General features: G+C 36.3%; 1 protein-coding gene across 1 annotated transcript in view; it reads left to right on the top strand.

Annotated features, from left to right (window-relative positions):
• The window catches only part of FYB1 (FYN binding protein 1), a 169,674-nt gene that overhangs the window by 115,225 nt on the left and 41,035 nt on the right, over window positions 1-13,414 (top strand). Inside the window, exons 9-15 of the mRNA XM_007951587.2 lie at window positions 513-535; window positions 1,804-1,867; window positions 2,805-2,942; window positions 4,596-4,621; window positions 6,644-6,710; window positions 10,178-10,277; window positions 10,734-10,896. Of these exons, the coding sequence (XP_007949778.2) occupies window positions 513-535; window positions 1,804-1,867; window positions 2,805-2,942; window positions 4,596-4,621; window positions 6,644-6,710; window positions 10,178-10,277; window positions 10,734-10,896 (581 nt within the window). The remainder of the gene's footprint in view (window positions 1-512; window positions 536-1,803; window positions 1,868-2,804; window positions 2,943-4,595; window positions 4,622-6,643; window positions 6,711-10,177; window positions 10,278-10,733; window positions 10,897-13,414) is intronic.

Raw genomic sequence — 13,414 nt, 5'->3', positions numbered from 1 at the left:
CCTGTAGGATTTTTTTTTGTGTGTTTGTTTTTTTAGTTGTCTTGGTTGTGTGTGTGTGTGTGTGTGTATGGTAAACGTACATGTTACAAATGATTTATCATTTCAACATTCTTCATGTGTACAAGTCATTGATCCATAATGATAAGGAACATATTTTCTTCTTTAGCATGTAACACATTAGTAGCTTTAACTACAATGTTACCTCTCTTTTTAAAATGATTAATAGAAGATTTATTTAAGCAAATATAAGTATAGTCATCATTGCCAGACCTAATATGAGATGTTAAATACTCAATCCAATTCTCTTTGCTGGATAAGTTTTTCTTCCCTATCCCCATCAATTTGGAAAACATAGTGCCAGAAGAGCAGGAACCCAATCCCAAACACAGCTCCTAAGAGTGAGGTCTTGGAAGTGCGCCTGAAATCTCTCTTTATAACTACTCAGTTTGTACCTCTAACTAAATAATTCATATGTTAATTTATGTGTTTGTTTTTTTGTTTTCTTTTCCTAGCCATAGTCAGAGTGGAAGTGGAGGTAAGTCACACACTTTCATTAGTAATTTCTCCAAATGTCTCCCACTTTTTATACATGGTGTAGTGGTTAAAGCATTCGGTTGCTAATCAAAAGGTCAGCAGTTTGAACCCACCAGCCACCTCATGGGAGTTTGCTTCTGTAGAGATTTACAGCCTTGGAAACCCTGTGGAACTGTTCTACTCTGTTCTATAGGGTCATTATGAGTCAAAATGGACTTGATGGCAGTGGGTTTGGTTTTTGGTTTGACAGAATGCACTAGTTGCAAATAATGAGTAGGATCCTAATGTGCTGGAAAGAACACTGGGCCGGGAGCCCCTGACCTGGATTCCAGTCCTCCCAACTGTGGGACTTCTTTCTTCTAAAGTCAAAGTCACTTCTTTCTTCCAAATCTGTCATGAGTCACAGGCTGCCCCTACTTCTGTGTGCTGCAGACAGTCTTGTACATATGCTGGTTGCCTGAGCACACTGTTAGCAGAATCCCCCTTCATTTTCAGAATCATTCTTGTTTGGATGATAACATTTAGTCATCATGCCTGTGGCTCCTAAAGGGGCTTAGTTTGCTCATTAACAAAACAAGGGAACTGAAATAGTATTGTGCCACACTAAAATTCTCATGCTAAGTGATTTCAATTTCTTTATATATACTCTTACAGATAGAAGGTACTCAATAAACATTTGTTAAATGCATATTTGTTAAATATGTGCATGTCAAATATCAAAGGTGGGTAAGATAACAATCAAAGCAAGAAAGGGTTTAGCTTTGAAAATATGTGTTGCAAAGGTCCTCTTTCATTTTGTCAGCTGCCATCAGTGTTTAGCCTTCAGATTTACCTTTCATTCAGTTTGCTTTTCTTCACATGTGTGTTGATCAGTATTTCTGGATGTCTCCTCACTTTTAACTGTTTCTTATTGTCTCCTAAATTCTTCTCCTTTTTTCACAATAAATACTTAACCCTATCCCCTATTCAATGTACTTTGTCATGTACTTACCCCCCATTCCTTTCAGCTTAGGTTCACAGTCCTTATCATCCTTCATTCTTTTATCATCATATCAGCTCTAAGAATTCTCTATACAAGGATCAATAGAGCAGTTAATTATCTACTCTGTGTAAGAGTAGGAAAATAAAATTATTTTCATTTTTTTTCAGTATAAAAGAAATGTACTTTTTGCAATTAAAAAAGGCATATGTATTATCAAAATCTGGGTGAGTGTTGTATGACTGAATTATAAAATTAACAAAAGATTTCCCCCCATAATCCAAACAAAGGGATGTTCCCAGCTCCACCAGATGATATTTATGATGGCATTGAAGAAGAAGAAGCTAATGATGGGTAAGTATAATCAGTGAATTGCCTTTTTGTATATTATTGTGTACACTGAAACTGAGGATATAGTGCAGAACATAGCATTCTTTATTACATGGCCAGAAATGATTTGAATGTTTGACCAACAACAATAGTAAATCAGGAAGTATAATTATACCACACTTCAAACAGAGGGGTGTATTGTTTAGAACAATCTCAACAACTGTCAAAAGAAGTGAAATAAAAAAGGATAAAGAATTACAGGTGTTTTTTTCTAATCATTTATTTATCAACTTTAAAAAAAAAATCTTTAGAGAGTTTATTAGTTGCATAGCTATCTTTTACATGATAATCCTAATTATAAGCCACCCAGATAAATTGGGGAGCTCTGGTAGCATAGTGTCTAAGGCACTTGACTGCTAACCAGAAAGGTGGGGGTTCAAACCCACCAGCCACTCCTCAGAAGGAAGGTTGGGCAATCTACTTCTGTAGTGATACCACCTCTGAAACCCAAGGAAGGGATCACTGTGAGTTGGGTCTGACTTGACAGCACATAACAACAGATGAATTGAGATCATGTGTTCTCTGTGGTAGACCCAGTATTGAATACTTCCTTCTTCAGGTGATTTAAACTTTTGAAATGGCACATTTGAAAATTTAAGATCAATTAATTGCTTACTTTTAATCATAAAACAAAGCAAAATTAGTATTTAAAACTAGCCCCTGATGGACTTATCTTCATATCTTAAGAACCAAGAGAAATTACACTAAATACAAAAATGACCAACCCAGTATTCAAACACTATCATCTATAAATTTAGTAGAACCATCTTGTTGGGTGCCATGAGTTGTTTAGTACCTGAATGGCCATTCAGTATAATTATAAACCATCTGAAATATCAAGCCCAATGTCTTCACATTGCACTGATTATTGCATTCTAATCAATGCCTGCATGCTCCAAAGCTCCACACTACAGGATGAAGAGAAGAGTAACTCGTGGTCCTGGGGGATTTTGAAGATGTTAAAGGGAAAAGATGACAAAAAGAAAAGTATACGAGAGAAATCAAAAGTCTCTGATTCAGACAATAATGAAGGTTCACTGTAAGAGTCAGCCAACCAAATCCAGTGCACAATAACTACACTAATGTTCACTTAATCAAATGCTACTAATATTATATAAGCAATAACCAAATCATGTTAGGCTTAAAACACTTCGATGTTGTTCTCCATTAATCATCTTAGCCTCATCCACGCTATATCCTTAAACTAATGCATTCACGTAAAGAGAGCTCAAAGTATTGATGAGTCATATAATTCAAAAATATGTTTTACTTTCCCCATAAACACACACACAAACACATGAAGCCATATAGAGGCACACATACCCCTCACTCACTAATACACTTCTAGACACTCATTCACAATCACACATTCATATATAAGCACTCATACTCAATTTCATATAATTTTTTTAAAAACTGTAGCATTGCATCTAAAAGTTTTCAATTTCAATGCCACATTTTATTATGTATTTTTATTGCCTATGCTTCAAAATACACATTCTTTTTTAAACGTTAAGTTGATAGAAATGTCTCTTCTCCAAATATAGTATTTAAAGTCTTTCTTTCACAATCATATTACTTCTATTTGAATTATATATTTCTCCTAATCTAAATTTATTTGAAGTATCTTGTTTGCTTAAATAAAAGCAGAAGCGTGAATTTTCTCTTTCTATCCTCAAAATAATCCTTTAATCTATATAACTTCCAGCTCCCTGGTACTAGAAATTCTTACTGTTTTACCATATTTAACTGAAGTCTTTATATATAAGATGTTAATTCCATATACCATTCCTAATTGTAAACCTTTTGTGAAACACCAGAACAACACTCAATAAACAATGCACTTGAAATTCTAAGAAAACAAGAAATACTCACTTTACGTAACACCACTCAAATACAATCTTTACTCTGACAGAAATAAAACCAGAGGTTATTTTTATTCCTCCAATTACATATCATCTAATTCTGATTTGGGATCATTTGAATTAATCATCTGTCACACTCTAACTGTCTGTTCCTGTCCTGTGCACCTTTCTTCTAGTGATGTGTGTGTGTGTATGTGTGTGTATTTATGAGCTGTAACTTAGAAAATAATGAAAGACGAGGTCTTTTTCTGTCGCAACTAAATGCCAGCCACTCTTGATTTCAGACCACTTCTATTAATAAGGTCTCACTGTCTGGTTTAAGTGGATGTTCCTCTCATTCATCATTCTCCTGGGTCTGGCAATGTATAAAGGAAACATGGTCATGGAAATATTCTATGACCTTGGTTACTCTTGACTCTGCATTTCTAGTCTTTAAGTAAACACTTTGGGGCCAGCACTATGCCACAATGGCTCCAAAATGCTGGGTCCATTTTATTTTGTCTAGTATGATAATATGCCCAAAACTCACAGAATAAACCTGAAAATACCTGTCCAATGGCGATTGGGAAAATAAGCCAATTAAATATCTTGACTCTAGATTTTTTTTTGGTCAACATTGGAGTTCAAAAAAAGGTCTTGCTAAATTCCAGATTTATGGACACAGATGAGGACTTCAGGAGAAATAGAGAATGGGAAAGGAATGATGGTCAACAGATGAACCTTCACAAGCCTCCAGGCTGTTACCTGTTCATGTATCTTCTAAATAAAAGACTCAATGTCTGTGCTCATATAGTCAGATTATAACTATATTCTTACTTTTGTTTCAGTTTTCCTTCTCCCCCTGAACAAATAGGTAAGTAGTGAAAACTAATGGCATATTTTATACCATATGTCTTTGAGATTGGGTAGTGGAAAAGCATTGGATTTAGTCATACCATCAGGATTATAGCCCTGATAATGAAAATAATAATTATGTAAGTATGGGCAAGTCCCTTCACCTTGAGCAGCCACCGTTCTCAACAATAAAATAGAGGGAAAAGGGAAGTAAAAAGATTGATGGTTTTTAAACTGTTCTTCCAAGGAGTTGCAAGGTCCACTGTGGAGATAGTGATAAGTTGGGGATGATTACCCCGTGAATACCCCATCCCTCAGATCTCCCCACCTTTCTTCAGTCAGACACTTCTGCTTTTTTTTTTTTTTCAGACACTTCCACCTTTACATGCTTGATATAGTAGACTTCAGTATTTCTGAAAACACACAATATTGTATGTCACCAAGGCCCCTATGAATCTAAATGTCTTTAACTTTTTAAATGTATAATTTATATTTTATAAATAATCCACTGCTAAATGTAATTCAAAAAAAAAAAAAGGACCAGATTTGCTGGTCTGATAGAGCCTGATGGAACCACTGAGACTGTGGCCCCTAATTGCCCTTCAGGTTTGGAATTGAGTCCACTCCTGTGGCTTCCTGCCAAACAAAAGACAACCATATCAGCTCAATATTTACCATAGGTAGATACACTCCTTGGAAATAACAATCACAAGAGAATAGAAGGGCTGTGTATGCACAAGAAGACAGCTCAGGGGGCAGGAGTACATGGGAGGGAAGGACACAGGGTAGAGGTAACTATGGGGAGGAAATGGGTAGGGAGATTTTGCATTGTGGGAAATTCCAGTCTATGTCGTGAGACAAAGTGTATTGAGCTGCTATATGGAAAGTGAATTTGATATGTAAACTTTCACCCAAATCACAATACAAATTAAAAAAAGAAAAAGAAACTTAGCTCCACAAAGAGTTGATATAAAATGGAACAAATATAATCGATTAAGTTTAAAAATGTGTTTTTTGTTTAAATTGTGTTTTGTTCTCAAATATGTTTTAAGTGCATGTGCATGGAATAGTAACTTTTATCCTTTCAGACACCAAGGATACACTATATACCTTTAAGTATTTGTTTTTATATGTACAAGTCTGTCTATTTGCATTGCACATGCAAATAGACTGTGTCTAAAACTTCCAGGCAACCATAATAGTAATACTGCAAGGAATGGGACACATACATTCCCTGGAATCACTGTTGTATGGGTGCTGTATTGACCTGTGAATGAACAGATACTCTAGATGCTTACACAGTGTGGCAAAATGAAAGCCATTGTTATTATTTATAGAAAGCAAACAGTAAACAGAAACAACTGATTCTCAAAAGCAGAACCGCTTACTCTTCCCCAAATTGCTCTAATCTGTTCTTATGTCACCGGGCACACACTCCATGGTTCAGGTCATATGCTGTATTCCCATCACCACTGCCTGCACCTACCAGCACACTCTGCAGGGACCCTGCACAGCTCCTGAGCCTTCTGCTCTGCTGTTGGGGCTTGCCTTGCCTACAAAAAGATTGGAGCGCAGGGTGCCCCCTACCAACAGCCCCTTTTGCCTCTGGAATGATGGAGCAAAAGAGATTTCCACATACCCTGAATCCCATAAGAATCTTGACATCACCTCCTCTGCCCATTGCTAGTAATGTTGTTGAATGTTGTTTTGGTTGTCAGCAATTTGCTACTCTGGCAATTCATCTCACCTGGAGAACTTCACATACCCACAGCCACTCTTTTGTTTATATTTTTGTTTTCAGATACTCATAGTTGTAATCATGGTCACTGGTTTTTTGAGGGAAATTTAACACACACATCCAGGGAGATATGGGCATCTTTCTTCTTTAAGGCATAGACAACACATCTAGGAGAAATGTACCCAGACACCAGGGAAACCTGGGTTGTTCTTTAAGCAATCTTAATATTGAAAGCATTACTAAACGCTCATATCAAAATCCAAAGTAATTTGCTTCCACATTTGCTATTTTGTCATTTGTTAGACATGGGAGAGGAAGTTTATGACGATGTGGATGCCTCTGATTTCCCTGCTCCACCAGCAGAGACAAGGTAATGAGAATATTTTCATTAAAATGAAGTAATGAAAATGAGACTAGTCAAGAAATTTCAGTGGAATAAACACCCAAGTGAGTGCAAGTCTACTGTGTGTTATCACGTACACTCCATTATCACGTACACTCTGTCCTCTGCTTTCTGTTCTCTGTGCAGCTGTGTTGGATTTTCAGAGGAGAACACTGATCCTGCCTCTTGAGTCTTCTCTTTCTCTCACTCCCTCTGTCATCCCTTTCCCCTTGATTCGACTCTGCCCTGTGAGTCACTGATATCTGTACTCATTTATTAATTTACTCACTCAATAAAAAATACTGCCTGCTACTGATTCATCTGTTTCTTTTATTTTTATGCTTTTTCAAAACCTTTTTTGTCTTGGATACACTTCTTAGTTTGCATCTCATCCCCCACCTGCCCTGTTCAGGCCTCCTCTATCCTCAGCAAGATGATTGTTTTCTGTATGGAGCAAAGAGGTTTTGTATTTAGGAGGACTTTACAGTATGTTCCCTTTACATAAAAGCATCAGATTCTCAAAGATTCCATTCAAACTTTTAAAATTCAATCCACAGTGAATAGTGACATTCTTCAGCACACTTAAGGTTTCAATTTCATTTTAGGCTGAAATTGTATGAAAATCTGTTAAGGTAAGTTTATACAAAAGAAATACTTTTTGAAAATTCCTTTGAAATAGAACATTTCATAGTGAGATGCTTCCTTACACTCCAATAACTACAAAAAAATGACCTGATATACACTTTGTATAAAAGCAGGAACACCTAGAACTTCTTAAAGAAAAAAGAAAGATGAATAAAGAGATCTGCACTTGATTAGTTAAAGGATGAAAGGAACATAAAGGAAGCACAGTAAGTGGTGTCTTCTGAGCTGTGCTGGTAAAAATGCACGAGTGAACTGGAAGAGTTTATTTTTGACCACCATAGTTAAGCTAATCTTACTGAACTGGAAATAGTGTCAAGATCAATGAATCCAAATGGAAAATACCTGCCATTCATCCATGAAGACCAAGTTCTACAGGCGAACCAAAAAGAGAAATGAGAATAATTATTCTCTTTTTCAATTCTCTGTGAAAGAGAAGTCTAATGTTCTCCAGTAATGTGTTCACATTTCAATATTTCTCACCATCAAGAAGTCACTTCTTAAAGTTCTATCTTTGACAGTTTCAATGCATTTCTCCATTTCCTATGACTTTAGAAATGCCACTACTTTCTATAATACAACCTTCTGGAGACCCAGAATCACACATTGGCCTTTTCTTCACACAAAATAAATCTCAGCTGATCAAACTTTATATGATGTGTGTTGGTTTCTTAAAACCAAAAACACGATTACCAGGCCTTTCCTCCCAGGTAACTCTCAGTGAACTCAAACCACCAACCTTTCAGTTAGCAGCATAGCTGCTTGTGCCACTCAGAGACTCCACTACTTTTTACATGTTGCTATGTCAGAATTTAAAACAATTTTATGTTCTCTAGCATAATATCTAGTTTTAAATAAATTTCTATAAATTATTTTCAGAGATAGCTTGTGAGCATTCTAAACATTCATATGTTTTCTGAGTAGCTCCAGAGAGGTAATCTGAGCCAGTAATTCCGTGAATGCCCAGAGTATCATAAGGCAGGAGACTCTGGCAGTGGATACAGACTCTAAGGCAGGATATTGTGCTATTCATTTCATAGTGAATGAGTAAAATTCCAACATTCAGACACTAAGGATCAAACATTCTAACGAAACCATTACAAGCAAAACTTTATCCTAGACAATCAAAATAAAAATTAGTACCTCTTAAAATTGTACATTATTTATAAATAATTCTGATTTTTCAAATTCCCTTTGGCAGAGATTTATGGGCCTTTCCTGACATCCATATTTCACCACAGCAGATGGTTCTCAATTCCAGTGCAAATTAGTATCACCTGGGGAGCTTGTGTGTGTGTGTGTGTGTGTGTGTGTAAGAGAAAGAGAAAGAGAGAGAGAGAGAGAGAGAGCGCGCCTGGAATCCACTTAGACTAATTAAATTGGAATATCTAGGAATTGGCCAAAGGCATTGGTATTTTTTAAAAGCTCCCAGATGATTCGATGGGCAGCCACAGACTGGAGAATCATTGTCCTAAGCTTATTCACCTCACTTAAAGGAGTTGACTTTAGTCCTGTTGGTATTTACAAGATCTAATGAATTTCTATGCCTAGGTGATTATGTTTTTGTTTAACTACTATAAATTCATCCAGTCGAATCCAACTCATAGCGACCCCTCCTTGGATTTCTGAGGCAGTATCACTACAGAAGTAGATTGCCCAGCCTTCTGGTTAGCAGTTAAGTGCCTTAGGCACTACACTACCAGAGCTCCTTTATTTACTATTAAATCCATTAATTGAGCAAAACACTTAGAATGTGTTTCTCTCTCTCTCTCTTTCTCTCTCTCACACACACAAAATGAACAATTGCTAAAGTGATTAAGATTGTATATTAGCCATCTTCCTTAAGATGGTTCTTCTTTATATCTAAAATGTTAACTTTTACCAAAATCTTTCATTAACCAAAATTTCCTGCCTCCTACTCTGATTCCATTTTATATATATATATATATTGTTGTTGTTGTTGTTATGTGCCGTCGAGTCAAACCCGACTCATAGCGACCCCTCCTTGGGTTTCCGAGGCAGTATCACTACGGAAGTAGGATTGCCCAACCTTCCTTCCGAGGAGTGGCTGGTGGGTTTGAACCGCCAGCCGTCTGGTTAGCAGGCAAGTGTCTTAGCCACTATGCTACCAGAGCTCATATATATATATATATATATATATATATATATGGAAAATGAGCATATAAACTTTATAAAAATACATTTTTTTAATTAAGTGTTCTTTTTTATAAAGCTTTCCCTATGACATTGATCAGGTCACTTAATTATCTATTGTGTTGTTGTTGTCATGTGATGTGGAGTCGGCCACGACTCACAGCGACCCTCCTTGAGTTTCCGAGGCAGTATAACTGCAGAAATAGATTGCCCAACCTTCCTTCTGAGAAGTGGCTGGTGGGTTTGAACCACCAGCCTTCTGGTTAGCAGTCAAGTACCTTAGGCACTATACTACCAGAGGTCCTGATTATCTATTAAGGGTTTGAAAAAGATAGATAGGCACTTGCAGAATAGATTGAAGCCTATAAAACTGTTGATGCAGCAGCCATGTTTTAAGATACAAATCAGAGATTCTATATGGCTCAACATAACAGGCAACCTCTTACTTCCATCTTAATTTATAATCTGTGTTCTCAAGGATCCCTTCTATATTTTAAAATGCCATCATTTGTTACACTGAATGATACTGGATTTCTAAAAAAAAAAAAAAAAAATGTATCAGAATTTTAATGTTATGAATTAAATCTCTATTAGCCACTATTCTTTTTATATTTTTGAAGCAAAATGTTCATTGCCATATGTGTGTTTTACCATCCTAGTCAAGGAATCAGTACTGGAAAGGCTAAGACAGAAGAAAAAGACCCTAAGAAGCTGAAAAAACAAGAAAAAGAAGAAAAAGACTTCCGGAAAAAATTTAAAGTATGTCAGATCTAAAATTTCAAAACACTAATGATTCCTTCATCCAATAATTTTTAATTACCAAAATGTACGCTTAAAAGTGTAATTGTCAATATCACAATTTTTTCCATCATAATGTGTTCATTTTCTACAAAATTTGTTTTAGATTTAAATTATAGAAAATTAAGCAGATGTACATGTCAATATATGTACCCTGATAACCATCATCTGAAAATAGCTGTCCTTTGAGCCTTGATTCAAAGGTAATCTAACCGTAGTTCTTATATCAGGCTGGGAGGTTATAAATTACTCCCCCTCTTCAAAACGTTTTAATGTTCTTCCATTATCTATTGAAAACAATGAGCTATTTATTTAGTGAAAAGCTTTTTTAATAAATCTGCCAGTAAATGAAATATTGTAATAGAATATATCAGCTAATAATTTAAATGTTTTTCTGTTTTGTTTTGTTTTTTGAAGTATGATGGTGAAATTAGAGTCCTGTATTCAATCAAAGTTGCTCCCTCCTTCACTTCTAAAAAGTGGGGGACCAGAGATCTACAGGTGAAGCCTGGCGAGTCTCTGGAAGTGATACAAAACACAGATGATTGCAAAGTGCTCTGCAGGAATGAAGAAGGGAAGTGTGAGTCACCACTTGTGCTATATTGGTTTTTACTACCTCTATTGGCTCTTTGCTTTGTCAGTTGTGGAAAACGTTAAGAAACTGTAGGTTTTGCTGTGCTGAAATCAGTGTGCTTTATTTTAATCTCTTTTCAATTACCAGATGTACTCTCTCTCTATTTGTGTGGGTATATCACAGATTACACGCACGCACACACACACACTTTAATGCCAAAGTAATGCCTAATCAGTGTTTGAAAAAAAAAAAAAATGCAAAATGCAGTCCTACAGACCACCAGCATCAAAAAAGCCTTGGGTGTGTGCTAAAACTGTAGTTCTCTAGACCCCCCCCCCATTGACTTGACAAATCCTGAATCAGGGGAGTCAGATGGAATCTGTGATCTGAACTTCTTCCTCAGCTTGTTCTTATGTACACTAAAGTGAAAACTACTATCTTTAAGGGCACTTGCTGTGCCCTGTTTTTGAAATTACATAGCATGTTTATACGAGTTCTCCTACCTTGCAAATTCATTTGTTTTTATTTCCTATTTGGGCATACTTAATGCAACATGTTATTCCAAACAAGTACAGCAGAGTCCCTGTCCTTTTTGACTATATCAGCTATTACAGCTGGCAGATGGAAATATTTTTTGTCAGTTATTAAAGGAAGTTTGTTTCATACAGAGTCCACAGAAAAGTAATTAAAAATAGAGTTGCAATGAGTTGGAATTGACTTGACAGCACCAAACAACATATTTGGAATTGGGTAGCCAGCTTGGCTGCTGATACAAATCATGGCTGCCCCACAGCAAGTTAGTTGTTTGCAAGGAAACCATGCCCTCTGAGTTGAATTTTAATCAGAGGAAGGTGACTCAGGGACAGGGAACTGAAATGAAGTTTCAAGAATAAAATGCTATGACTCAATGGTGGGGAAAATGGATTTAACTTATCATGGAGGAGGTAGGATTGGCTTTGCAAAGGTGAAAATGGAATGAGAGACAACAGATTAAAAGTAGGAGCAGTGTAATATTAAGACTTAAAGCCTACCAGATATAATTTGTAGCAGTGCTCTAGGAGGAAGACTTGAGCAGGAATATATATACACCAGAAACAAAATTCCAGTAAGAGGCTGCCATCTCCCTAGGAATAACTAGGCTTTAAGAATATGGAAGAGGATTAGATAGGGAAATTTTCACAATCTGCTATCATTTCCTATTTGGTCAGCCATAATTATAAGTACTACTATGAATAATGGAGGGTTCCTAGTCTCTTCATGTTTATTATCTTCTAAAAAGGAAAACATTTCATAAACTTCTGATAGAGTACAATCAAGAGTTCCATATCCTTTCCTTTGCCCATCAAGTACCAATGAACTTTATGATTTTACAGTCCAATATTAAACAAGATGGAAACCAGATGATTATATTGGTAGCACTACTTGTTGTTGTTGTTGTTTTAAACACCTTCATCGGGTTGGATTTTGTCCTAGGTTGGCTTCTTTCAGAAGCTGACCATGAGATACAGATGTGCATACCTAAACTACTGAGTTTATCTGGGAAGTGATTCTAGGCAATACCAGTATGTAATGGAGAAGTGAGACAGGGAAGAGAAGGCAATTGATAAAGTTTTGCTCTGGAAAGAGTTTCCACTGGATAATTGGAGCTTATCTTGCTGAGGAACTCTCGAGTGTCCATGTCATCCCATACAGTTGTACCCTAAGCGAAATGATCAGTTCTTTGCTTAATTTTTTTCCATTTATTAAATAATACATCCTCACTGAAAAAAAAAAGTCCAAAATTCAGAAATTAAAATAATCCCCCTATTTTGAAGCCCCAGAAATAATGAGAGAAAGAGGTAAAGAGAAAGGAAAAAAAATTATAACTCTAGGACAATAACTTATATTTGGCATTGTACATCATGTTTTGTTTTTTCTTTCTATCACATTATGAGCATTTTTGCTTGAAATTGGACATTACCCCACTTTCCTAGATACAACTGCACAATGTGATTTTACTGCTTTTAAAAGTCCCTGTGGCCAAAGTGAGTAAATTAAACTTTATTTCTGGATATAGTCAAAACAACTGAAACTATGAGATAATAATATAAGGTGTCATTTTTATTAAGTAAAAAAAAAAATGAAAATATTAGGAAAAATAATGATTTCCATAAAAGACTGTTTTTTACTTCCTTTACATTCACAACACCCTCCTGAAAGGCAAGTTGTTCATTCTGAGACACATCTGCAATATAGCAAGCAGACATTTTGTTGTTGTTGTTGTTGTTAAGTGCCGTCAGGTCGTTTCCGACTCATAGCGACCCCATGCACAGCAGAACAAAACACTGCCCTATCCCGCACCAGCCCCACAATCTCTGCTATACTTGAGCTCATCATTGCAGCCACCATAACAATCCATCTTGTTTAAGGCCTTCCCATCTTTCGTCGACACTCCACCCTACCAAGCATGACATCCTTCTCCAGGGAATGGTCCCTCCTTACAACATGACCAAAATAGGTGAGACAAAGTCTGGCCATTCTTGCT

This window comes from Orycteropus afer, unplaced genomic scaffold (genome assembly GCF_000298275.1).
Source record: "Orycteropus afer afer isolate SDZICR_OR568_19922 unplaced genomic scaffold, OryAfe1.0 scaffold00300, whole genome shotgun sequence".
Classification (NCBI taxonomy): Eukaryota; Metazoa; Chordata; class Mammalia; order Tubulidentata; family Orycteropodidae; genus Orycteropus; species Orycteropus afer.
This window is presented reverse-complemented; position numbering and strand designations above follow the sequence as displayed.